This window comes from Callorhinus ursinus, unplaced genomic scaffold (genome assembly GCF_003265705.2).
Source record: "Callorhinus ursinus isolate GAN/ISIS: 27379988/994484 unplaced genomic scaffold, GSC_fseal_2.0 scaffold18, whole genome shotgun sequence".
NCBI classification, from domain to species: Eukaryota; Metazoa; Chordata; class Mammalia; order Carnivora; family Otariidae; genus Callorhinus; species Callorhinus ursinus.
In genome coordinates this window covers 22122935-22134693 of record NW_027397080.1, presented here as the reverse complement: position 1 = coordinate 22134693, position 11759 = coordinate 22122935, and the positions used below count along the sequence as shown (strand labels likewise).

The 11759-nt window shown below is 58.1% G+C and overlaps 1 protein-coding gene and 1 long non-coding RNA gene across 2 annotated transcripts; both read right to left on the bottom strand.

The window, feature by feature from the left end:
• Nucleotides 1-1703: 1703 nt before the first annotated feature.
• Nucleotides 1704-5029, bottom strand: LOC112811728 (uncharacterized). Its single transcript, XR_003205126.2, has 3 exons — nt 4545-5029; nt 3148-3224; nt 1704-2392 (listed from the first exon to the last, which is right to left on the bottom strand). It is a non-coding gene; the product is annotated as an uncharacterized lncRNA (long non-coding RNA).
• Nucleotides 5030-6081: 1052 nt separating this feature from the next.
• On the bottom strand, nt 6082-9183 carry CAMK2N1 (calcium/calmodulin dependent protein kinase II inhibitor 1). Its single transcript, XM_025857184.2, has 2 exons — nt 8882-9183; nt 6082-7393 (listed from the first exon to the last, which is right to left on the bottom strand). Exons 1-2 carry the CDS (start codon nt 9045-9047, stop codon nt 7323-7325), a joined length of 237 nt encoding a protein of 78 aa, XP_025712969.1. The 5' UTR covers nt 9048-9183; the 3' UTR covers nt 6082-7322.
• Between the last annotated feature and the right edge of the window lie 2576 nt (nt 9184-11759).

Genomic DNA, 11759 nt, shown 5'->3' with positions numbered 1-11759 from the left:
TCGCGGGGCCCCGGAGGGCGGAGGCGGGCGGGAGGCCGCCGGGGAGGCCTCCAGACGCAGTAAATTATTCATACAGATGAACTGGAGATAAGTGCGGCTTCGCCGGGGATCGAGTTCAGGTGGGAGGAAGCGCAGACGGCGGCGGGGGGTCTGTGGTCCCCCCAGTCCGCGAGGGGAGCGCGAACGCGGCCCCAGGTGCCGGCTCCGGCGGCTGCCCGCGGCGGGCGGGAACTCCCCGGAACTGCCCGGCTGGGCACCCAGCCCCGCCCGCCGCCTCCGCCCCGCCGTCCCCATGGCAACCGCTGGCCACGTCCAGGGTTCACGGCCCCGCGGGATCCTCAGCCTCCCCACCCCCTCCCCACTGCGCGCTGGGCGCGGGCCTAGCCCGACCCCCTCCTTATCCAGGAGCGGTTGAAAGCTGGGACTCTTGGGGTCGGCGCCCCTAGGGCTCAGTCCCAGCTCCATGACTTTCTGGCTGTGCCACTGCAGGCAGAAGACGCCAGGGCTCTGTGCCTCGGTTTCCCTTATCTGTAAAATGGGGATAATAATCATAGTAACTATCTCCTTGGGTTGTGAACATTAAATGAATTAAATGCAAAGAGTGTGGAACGGTTACTGGTGCACAGTGAGCACCTCATAAATACTGTTTTCCACATGGGGAAAGGGAGCCCCAGAGGGGCAAAAGACCTGCCCACGGTGAGGGTCTCATGTGGCACATTTGGGATTGGAACGCAGTCATCAGTCCTTTCTCAGACACCCACCACGTGTGCTGGGCGCCTGCTTTGGGGGTTCCCCAAGGGTTTCCTAAGCTTCCTGTGACACCACCGCCCCCCTTCCCAACTTCTTGAAGCTGCGCTGTCCTCAAAGGGTCATTGACCAGACAGTGAGATCCCTGAAGGCCAGAGGACGCCTTGCGCTGGCCAGCCCTGCCTCCCCAGTGCCAGCCAAGCCCAATACCCACCCCACCCCACCCCCATCCCTGGCTGATGAGTCCTTAAAGGAACAGGGATTTAGTTCATTAATTAGGTCATTTCCTCTGCCCCAACACCCTCCCAGACTGAGCCCCTTAAGGCCTCGGCCACCAGCTCTCTGCTTTCCAGGACACCCCTTTCCCTGACAACTTCCTGCCAACCCCGCCTGACCCCCATCTGCCCAGCCCCCATTGCCATTCTGTTAGGATTTCCCATGGCACATTTCCCAGATCCTTCTCCTCCCTTTGGCCGTCCTCCCTGACCTCCCTTTCCCTCTCGTGACCCTTTGTCCTCAAACAGCTGTTTCTGGGTCAAGGACCTTCCTCCAGGCCCGTGGGCGTGCAGAGCCCCGGGTTAAGGACAAACCCTCCAATGTGAGAGGTGACAAGATAAATCAAGTCTTCCTCCCAGAATGAGGGGGTGGTGGGGCCCGAGGTGGGGCTGTCTGTCCAGGACTTTGGCTTGTGCTGGAGAAGCGGTTGGGGCCCATAGGCTGGGGCTCTCGGTCCCTAGAGGCCACCCCACCAGGTCCAGCACAGCTGCCAGGTTTCCCCGGATACAGCCCGGTCCTCGGATTTATTTTTGCATATGGTTTGGGAGAATCTCTGTTGCTGGAATAACGACAACTGTTTTTTTTTTTTTCCTTCTGCTTCCCTCCAATAGGCAGATTTTATAAACCAGAGCAGCTGCCTGAGGTTTCCAAGAGAAAATTCTGCACAGTTTCTAACCAGGGTGACAGTTCCCCTCCACAGGAAGTTGCTTTTATTAAGGTTGTTGGGTTTTTGTGTGCGTTTTTTTAATCTATTTTTTTTGTAAGGCTCCATCTATCGGTCATCAGGCAGCACCTTGGGCCTTGTGGGCATTTTTGGTTTTTTCCCGTTTGCCTGGAATTCATGATTACATCTAAACCACAGTGAGCTTGCCCAACACAGGGCAAAGTTGAACAGCAAAAAGTGGGTCATTCACATGACCTGAGCAGAAAAATCCCAAGTAATTTATGGAGATACTCCCCCACCAAAATAACTCCCCACACCTTAAGTGGGCTACACATGATGGTTTCCTTCCAAAGAGGACAGTATGAAAGAAGGTGGGGGAGTAACCTCGCAGTGGAGTCTCCTGACCAATGCCACCTCTGTCGAGTGCTCAAGGTCAGCAGCAACAGTGATAAGTCATGTTGATAGCATGTATTTTTGATATGATGTAATGAGAAGGGCAGTTTACCCCCACAGTCTTCCTCCCAAAACCCATAATCCCAGATGAACCATGAGAAAAACATGAGATAAACCCCAGCTGAGGGACCATCTACCAAATACCTGACCAGTACTCCATCAAAAACAAGGGAAGTCTGAGAAATTATCACGGCCCAGAGGAGCTTAAGGAGATTCGATGACTAATTGGAATGTGGTGTCCTGGATGGGATCCTGCAACAGAAAAGAGACATTAGGCAAACAAGGAATGAAATCCAAATGAGCTGTGGAGTTTCATTAATAGTGGTGTACCAGTGTTGGTTCCTTAATTGTGAAAAATGTACCATAGTGGGGTGCCTGGGTGGCTCAGTCAGTTAAGTGTCTGACTCTTGGTTTTGGCTCAGGTCATGATCTCAGGGCCCTGGGATCAAGCCCGGAGTTGGGCTCTGCACTCAGTGATCCTCTCTTCCTCTCCCTCCCCCTCTACCCCTCTCCTTGCTCTTGCAGGTGCTCTCTCTCTCTCTCTCTTAAATAAATAGATAAAATTTTAAAAAAGAAAAATGTACCATCATAGTAATATCAGATGTTAACAATAGGAGAAACTGAGTCAGAGGTACTGACAACTCCATGCTATTCGCACAACTTTTCTGTGAACCTGAAACTATTCTAAAGTAAAAATTTATTTTTTGAAAAGTGGGATTCAGGCAACCCCCAAAACCCAGTTCTCTTTGGTTCCCTCTTTTTGCCTGAACCACGGGTCCAAGCTGCTGACTTTGATGGTACCCCAGCCCAACCTCATTTCCACAGAACTGTCATCCTTTTCAAGCCCAAGGAAATCTCCCACTTCCTCATGGCTGTATACTCAGTGTCTGGCCCATAGCGGGTGCTAAGTTGATATTTGTCAAATGAATGAAACTGGGGGACTAGTCAAAGGAGAAGATCCCAGCAGAGAGCCACGCTCTTCCCTTTCCAGGGCAAGAAGTCAGTACCTGCGAGTCCCCATCCGGAGAGGGAAGACTTCTGGCAATGTGGTTAGAAGTGGGTAGGAGACTTCTCTTAACAGGGCCTTTGGAATAAAAAAAAAAAAATTAAAAAAAAAAAAAAACAGGGCCCTTGGAGAACAAGCATTCAGATTTATCAGGGGTTTTGAGGAGCTGATGATGAAAATAGGCAAGAGGACTTCTCCAAGCCGCTCCCCATCCCCCCAACTCCCCAACCCCGCAGTGGTGCCTCCGTTGCCCCTCGGTACCCCCAGTGGGTACTTCTACAAAGACACTTCATGCAACAAGATCTGTTTGCTGAAAGTCCATTGCCAGGCACATAGTAGGCATTTCATACATGGTTCACTGATGGCTACCATTTATTATGCACCAGGCTCTAAGCAGGAGAGAGGAAGGAGTTCCTATTTAATCCTTTAATCCAGTGATGTTCAAGTCTCTTTCTTTTAAAACTCAATTTGCCAATTTCCCCCTTAGAGGTGCTTTTTGATATTACTCCAGGCTGTCAACCTGGACAGGCCACGGAAGCAGAATCCAGGGAGATGGATGCTTATTACAAGCATTCAATTAGTGAAGTTTGAACAATGCAGCCCTGGCTGCTGGATCGATGCATGGAGCCTTACAGACACCCTCCCCACGCCCCAGACCTGCAATGGCCTTTTCCATATTTATTGCCACCTAACCAGATACTTCAAACATATTCTGCACTTGGTATAATTTGATATCTGCCCAGTCCCCAAAGTGCCTTCTCAACAAATATTTACCCCGATGTTGGCGTATATTTAAAAGATTGATATTCCCTTTTGCTGAATGGAGTCCTCGGGAAAGGCCAACTCTGTCTTCCCAGGCAGAGGATCCTGCCTTGGCTGACGGGGTGGCCTCTAGCAAGAACATTTGAATACATCACTTATTAAAATGGACCCACAGCCTTGGCAGAGCGCCCCCGTGCTCCCCCCTTCCCAGCAGAGGGCAGCTCCCGGCCTTCGCTGACACATCCAAGCCCTGCCTCCTGACCGCTTCTGTTGTGTAGAGTGGCAGAGAGCATAACCTCCAAACAATGAACCAACTGAAGTGTCCTTAAGGCTGAAGGACAATGGCTGCAGCTGGGACTGAGCCTGGGTCTGGGGTCTGATGATTCTGCACCCCTCCACCCCCAACCCCCCCAGCCAGAGCACAGGCTCTGGGTTCTACTCCTGCCAACTTACTAGCCCAGTGACCTTATGCAAGTTACTTCACATCCCTGGGCCCTGGTTTCTCCTGCACAGTCAGGATAAGAATAATATCCACTTCCTAGGGCTATTGTGAGCCTGGTGTACAGTAAAAGCTCAATTAATGTGGTTGTTTTGTGGTCCTTTTAGCCCTTCTGGGGCATCAATTTCTTCACCTACCGGAGAGTTGATCGTTGTAGGTTGCCAGGTCGATTATGCGGGAGAAGAGAAGGGCGGCACAGCATTGAGCAGGTAAGCGGTAGTTACTCCTGGTACGGACTGAGATGTGCCTTCGGAAAGAATCTTTTCATTCGGCTCCCACCCCTCCTGGCAGACTGAGGCCGAGCAGAAGGTGGGCCCTGCCCCTAACTCCCAGGGCGGCACACCTCCACGGTCTCATGGGAAAAGAACAGGGGGAAAGAGAGTTGGGATCTGTGGTGCCTAAAGGCCCATCAGCTCCAAAACACTGGGATTCTCTGGGCTTGGCAGGACAGCGTCATGCGCCTAGGAAAATCAAGCTGCCATCCCATCCCCTATCATCCTGCTGGCACCACCAGCTCCCACTTGCCCACCATTCCTACTAATGGCTGATAGCATGTCCAGCCTCTCTGCTGGGCCCTCCTGAGGCTCAAGACCCCCACTGCCTGGGAAGGGGGATGAGACATCACCTCTTCCCCCACAGGCCTCTGGAGCCCCTCTTCCCTTCCCCCCCCCCACACCGCCACCACCCTGGGGCCTGTCTTACCTGATGTCTGAGTCACAATCAGGCTCCTGTCACTGTGAGTTGTGTTGTGACTCCCTGGCTGACAGTTTTACAACAAACACATTAAAAGCTCCCGGCACTGAGGCTCCTGGATGCAGAACAGCCACCAAGAAAACTTCTCCAGGCCCTTCTCCAGCCAAAATCCTTCTCCTATCCCTCCTCCCACAGGGACCTGCTCCACCACCATTAACTGCCCCACGGGGGGTGGGGGGGAGGGGGGGCCTGATATTTTTTTTTTATAATGAGCCTTTTCAAGTGGTGATTTCGGGAAGCCTGAGACCTACCAGGCTGCGGGCCCCAGAAGACAGGGCCCAACCCTCCTTATACAGTGACCTGTGAACTCTGCAATGGCCTGTGAATGCTGGAAGTTGAAGGTGCAGGGGAAAGGGTGTCGCTGCCCCTCAGCCTTGCCTTTGAGGACAGATGGCCCTTGGTGAAGCATTCTGTGGGTATATGGAGGCCTAAGACCGAGTGGTACCTCCTGCTGGGTGTGGTGTTAAACCTCCCACAACTCCAGGAGGCAGGTGCAGCATGATCCCCACCTTACAGATTTGGAAACTGAGGCTTCAAGTAGCAAGGCGACTTGCTCAAGTCCATACGGTTCGGAAGTGAAGGAGCTGGGATTTTAATCCAAGTCTGCCAGCCTCTAAACACTGCTCTTAACAAGACTGCCTGCCTCCCAACCCCCGGGACCCCCTTCTCTCCACACCCCACAAGGGATGGCGGAAACCACAGGGAAGCAGGGAGAGCCCTAAGCAAGTCCAAATGGAATGAACTCTCCCTCGGGCAATGGCTCTGCCAGTCTACCGTCTTTCCTGCCACCTGAGCCCAACCCACAGGGCCCTCCACACCGCCTTGCTGCCTCGCAGACCAAAGCTATGGGTCCCTCTTGCCTATCTGCAGCCAGCAGACAAAAAGCAAGTCCCCTGAACCAAAGCAGAGACAAGAAAGGAGTGAGACACAGGGACAGTTCTTTTATTGTACATTGGAGAAAGAGCCCTGTGTGCTGGTTACAGGTGCAACATCCAGAATATCGAATTAAGAAAAGAGGGAACAGGGAAGGGAAGAAACCTCTTGAGGTCCAAAGTTGCAAACAAAAAATGGTAAAAGATTTCCTCACACAAGAGGCGTTTTTCTTTTTTTTTTTGCAAATACCATGCAAAACAGGCAGCTGGTGTGCCTTAAGAGAACCCCTATAAATAACAGAAAAGACACTCCAAGCATTCCTTTACGTGGACTCAGAGCACAGGGAAAAAGAAAAGAAACCAAAATGCCTTTTGGCATTTCAAGATATTTGGCACTCTTGTGATTACATTTTTTTACAGCCCATTAAAGAGAATAAACTGACACAATATTAGAGAAAAAAAACAGGCTCCTCACACAACAGACTGCAGAAAGGTTAGAAAAAGCTCAAGCATTTTTTTTTCTTTGTTTTTGTGGGGTTTTTTCCTGACATATAAAATGTGTCCGTTTGCATTAACTTGGGCAAATAGCTTGCAGCAACAAAGAAACACAAGCTTTACAAGTCATTTTTAAATAAAACAAGGATTCTTCCTATGTATCATTCCTTAGAAAAGTTCTCTTCTTGTTTTAAATACATTCCTGATAACTTCAAATGATGACCAAACTAAAACAGAGTATCTATAGAGATCATTTGCTGATTTTCCGTACATCCAAGGATAACAACATAAAAAAATAAAACCGGACAGCTTTCACATCCAAGTGCACAGAATCATTTTTGCAAGATTAAATAATGTAAACATTGGGAACAGCCAAATCAGCGAAGAATGCCAACACCTCAAAACACCCGGTGTTGCCGCTTCATTATTTAAGTGGTTCAAAATCCAGATCTATAATTGCGCAATATTCACTGTGTATAAAAAGAAATGGATATTAATTTTGACAAATAGCTGCAACTGAGACTTCTTTATTTCTTTATATGTGTATATAGTGATTTTTAAATTTTTAAAATTTTTTTTTTAATTTTTATTTTTGCTGAGGAGCCCAGAGCCTTCTCCTCCTCCTCCTCACGCCTCGCCTGTCTCCCGGCCCGACACGAGATACAGGTTGGTGATTTCATCGTGGGTAGCAAGCTAGTGATACATTTCAAAGTGCTTTCTCTTTTCATGCTCTTTTTGCCAATAACTGTTACCGCGCCGTTCTTACTCTCCCTTAACTCATTGTCTTTGGGGGAGTTAGACACCAGGAGGTGCCTTGTCTGTCATATTTTTCAGCACGTCATCAATCCTATCATCTTCAATAACAACTGCAAAAAAAAAAAGGGTGGGGGGAGAAAAGGAGACGTGAGCGCGCCTGGGCCTCGCCGGGGGTCTCCGACGTCGCCCGTTCCGCCCGGGGACTGGGAAATGCGGGAGGCCGAGGGAGAGGTTGGGGGGGGGTTCCCCGCGCGCTGACACAGCCCCCAACCTCTTCTGTCTCTGCGGGGGGACGCTGTGCTGCTTCCCTCTGAACCGCTCCCCCCCACCCCAGGCTGCGTCCGGGTTCGGTTCTGAGAAAAGGCAACGGAAAGGGCGCAAATCCCGCAGGCCCGGCCGCAGCCGAGCCACGCACTGGCCGCGTCCTCAACCCACGACACCTCCCCGAGCGCATTTATTTAGAAAGAAGGCTCCCCGGCAGAAGAGGGCGGGGAGGAGGTGCCAAGGTCTCCGGGTCGGGGACCCTCGGGGGTGCCCAGAGCGCGGCGCGGGTGGCCCAGGCTCTGGGTACGGAGGTGCGCGGAGCAAGGGGGCACGCGGGGGCCCGGGGGCCGGGGGCCACGGCGCGCGGCGGGTCCGGGATCTGACCTCGCCAGGGCGGGCGGCCCCTCCTGCGCGCCCCCTCCGCGCAGCCCGCCGCCGCAGAGGTCAGAGCCTCCCCGCGCTGCCGGCCTCCCGCCGGCCCCTCCGCCTCTCTCACCACCTCTACCTAGCTAGCCTCGTCTTCCTCAGTCCCGCCATCAGTCTCTCGGCGTGGCCGTCACCTGTCGAGGTCTCTGGGTCTCCCCCCGTCTGGGGTGTCGGACTCCCTCATTGTTTCAGCTGCTTCTCTGTCCTTCTCCGACTGGGTGCCCGGCTTGCTGTCTCTCCCGCTCTGGCTCCCTCTCCCGAGCTTTGTCTCGGCCTCTGCCCCTCTCGGTCTCCCCCGATCCACCCCCCCCCCTCCCCCCCCCCCCCCCCCCCCCTCCCCCCCCCGTTCCCCCGGCCCCCCCCGTCCCCCCCCCCCCCCCCCCCCGACCCGGCTTTTCCAGCTCCCGCGCCGAGCGCTCGGACTTGGCCAACCCCTCCCCCTGCTAAGTAACAATGAGAAGCCCGTGCGCCCCGAAAGCCCCTCGTCTTCCCCGCGGGAGTGGGGTCCCCCAGCAGTTCTCCACGCCGTCTCTTGGGGAGCCCTGGGGACCCCCTCCCCACCGGGTTATAAAGCGAGTGCAGCCGCGACTACACTGCGCAAAAGGGGAGAGGGGTAGAAATCGAAAAGCAAACTTTGGCGCGGGTGGGGACCCGGGAATAACCTTCCAGCCCCCGCGGCAGCTCGAGGCCGCCACGCCCCCTGGGTGACCCCAACCGGAATCAGGCTGAGGGGGAGGGGTTTCCGCGGCCGGCCGGTGCCCGACCCGCAGTGCTGGATCCCCCCAGTTCCGCGCTATGGGATTCCATTCGGTCGGAACCGGCTCCCGGGTGCGGAAGAGCCCCACACACCTCGGCCAGGCCTCGGCGCCCAAGAAAAGGGGCGTCCGGGGAGGGGACCGCGAACTCACCCCGCTTGCTCCGGCCGATCTGGCCCAGCTTGGGCGGCCGCTTGTTCTGCCCGGCGCCGAAGAAGTTGTTGGTGTCCTGCAGGCGACAGGAGAAGATCTGGCCCACGTCGCCGCCGTCGCCGTAGGGGCTCAGCTTCTCGTCGCCGTAGGGCAGCACCTCCGACATGGTCGCGTCCGGGGGCTCCGCGGCGGCGCCTCCTCCGCCCGCGTCCCCGCCCGCGGCGGACAGGGTCAGCGGCGCTGGGGCCGGGGGCGGCCGGCCGGGGACGGCCCGCGGGCTGCTGCGGCGGTGGCGCCGGCGAGGGACCGGGGGGCACCGCTGGGGCGAGAGCGCGCCGCCCGCCCGAGCGACCCGGCGAGCGCCCGGCGCTGCGCTGCGCTGCGCTCCCGCTCGGCGCGCGAGTGGCTGCTGCTCCCGCACCGGCGAGCAGGACTCACATCCTCGGCGCGCCCGGGCGCTGGGCGGGGGCCGGGCCGGGCGGGGCCGCGAGCCGGAGCGGGGGGGGGGGGGGTGCCCCGGCGAGCCCGGGGGGCGCGGGGCCGAGGAGGGCGCACCCCGGGGAGCCCGGCTGGCCGGTCCTGCGGCGAGTGCGGGCGGCGGCGGCGCGGCTTCGGGGAGGCTGACTGGGGAGCGGCGAGCGGCGGGGCGCGGAGGGGCGGAGGGGGAGGGGAGCGAGGGAGGAGGGAGGGCACGGGGGTGGAGGGGAGAGGATGCCCGGAGGGAGGGAGGGGAGAGAGAAACCGGGAGGGAGACGGCGAGAAAAACAGAGGAGAAAGGGAGAGGGAGGCAGGGGGACCGGCAGGGAGAGACGGAGGGGAGGGAGAGAAGAAAGGGGAGGCAGCGACGGGTCCGGCTCGCCGCGGCCGAGGGAGGAGCGGAGAGGAGCGGGGCCGGGGCCGGCGGGGAGAGAAAGAGGGTCGGGGAAGGAAGGCGGAGAGTGGGAGCGAGCGGAGGAGGAGTCCGGGACGGAGGAGCCAGCCCGCGAGCGAGCCGCGAGCGAGAAATGCCGGCCGCGGCGCGGAGGCGAGGCGCGGGGAGGAGGGCGGGAGGAGGGCGGGGACGAGGGGACCCGGGGCCGCGGGGAGAGATCCCTGGAAGCCGCGCGACGTCACGGGGCCGCGCGGGCCGGCCCGGGCCGCGGCTCGCTTCCTGCCCCCGCCCCCGGCCCCCGCCGGCCCGCCGGCGCCCAGGGGCCCCCCGCGAGCCCCGCCCCGGCCCGGCGGCCTCCCGGCGCCTCCTTCCCCCGCACCCCTCCCGCGGGGTGTTTACCCGGCCCCGAGCCGGTGCACGCCGGACCCGCCGCCCGCTCGGCCTCCCGCGGGGCGGGGCGGGGCGGGGCGGGCGGGGAGCCGGGAGCGGGGGGAGGGGGGGCGAGGCGGGGGGGAGCGGACCAAAGACCACACGCCGGGAAGGACAGATGGACGCCGGTCTCCCCGGAGGCCAAAGGTCGGAGGAGGCGAGGGCGACCTGAGGACACAGCCTCCCCCTCCGGCCTCAAACCAGGGAGCCCCCTCCCCCACCACACTGGCGCCCCACTTCACACACCCGGGGCTCGGCCCCTTGGGCCTCACCCCCTCCTTCCCCCGCTGCGATCGCCCTGGAAGGCCCTGCTGCCCAGCCGAGGCTCAGAGGCTCAGGACTCGGGCTCCCGAGGGGCCTCCGGGTGGAGGCGGAAGGGGGGAGGGGGGCAGCCCCGCCTCCCGGAGGAGAGGGGAGCGCCTCATTACGCCGGGCTCGCCCCGGATGCCCGGCTCTGGGCGTCCGCTGCCTCCTCCCCCGGGGACGCCCCGGGCCTGCAGCCCTCTGCCCTGGGGGACCTCCCTGCCAGCAACAGCCTCGAGCCCTGGGGAGAGAATGTGGCTTCTGTGGCGAGGAGTGGGCTCCCGGTCCCAGGAGGGAGACCGGGGCAGCCCCCAGAGGCCTGGGAGGCGCATCTGCCAAGCAGATCCTAACTCCGAGGGGGCAAGTTGCGTGAGGAGGGCTCATTATCTTCGCCCAGAGCCAACAGCACCTGCTCTCCCCCTGGAGACCGCCTTCACTCGGCAGAGCCAGCCTGACCAGAGAGAGGCAACCGTCCCAAGGTCGTGGAACCTGCTGAAGGCAGGTCTAGGGTGAAGTCTCAGCTGGCTCAGTTGCTGCCCCTGCATCTGGTCCCATCCTTAGTGACTCTCTCCTTCATTCTAGAACTCTGGGTCGGGGCAGGCTGGAGGGAAAGGGGTGTGGTTTTTTAGTGACATAACATCTGGTAGAGGGGGCTACCTGAGAGGAACCAGCCCAGCCCTCTCCCCCAACTACGCGAAAGGGTACCCTGCCCAGAGGCCAGGCACCTGGGGGGGGAGGGGAGGAAGGGGGCCGAGAAAGGGGAGGCAGAGACCGTGGGACAGGTGGGATGGGTGTGGAATGGGAGTCAGGCCTGGGTTTGAATCCCTATCCTGTCATTGGCTAGCTGTGTGACTTGGGACAAGTCATGTCCCCTCTCTGAACTTCCATAATCTCAGCTTTAAAATGGGGCATGTGGCTGGCTAGCTGCCTGGGTGCCTCACAGGACTCTTAGCAAAACAAAATGAAATCAAGCTCCTGGTGCTTAATGAGAAAGAACACTAGCACTTCATTCATTCCCACTTCAGAGCTGTCCGCGCCGGAGGATCCGTGAGGGATGATCCAGCCCAACCTCCTCATTGACAAAGGGGGCAACTGAGACCCTGAGAGAGAGGCTCAGGGGCTCGCCCCACATCCCCCCGGCGTGTCAGCTTGTCGGTGCAGGTCAGCAGTTTCCCTTTGCTTCCCTCCACAAGCCGCCCCATTCATGAAGGCTCCACAGAGCGTCTGCTTTTGCTTTGAGGTTAGCACCAGGCCAAATGCTGGAAGAGAAAAGCC

Coding starts and splice junctions, on each gene's coding strand:
- CAMK2N1 (XM_025857184.2), bottom strand. CDS start 9,047: ATGTCGGAGGTGCTGCCCTACGGCGACGAGAAGCTGAGCCCCTACGGC. Junction 7,394..8,881: donor GATCGGCCGGAGCAAGCGGG/GTGAGTTCGCGG, acceptor TTTTTTTTGCAG/TTGTTATTGAAGATGATAGG.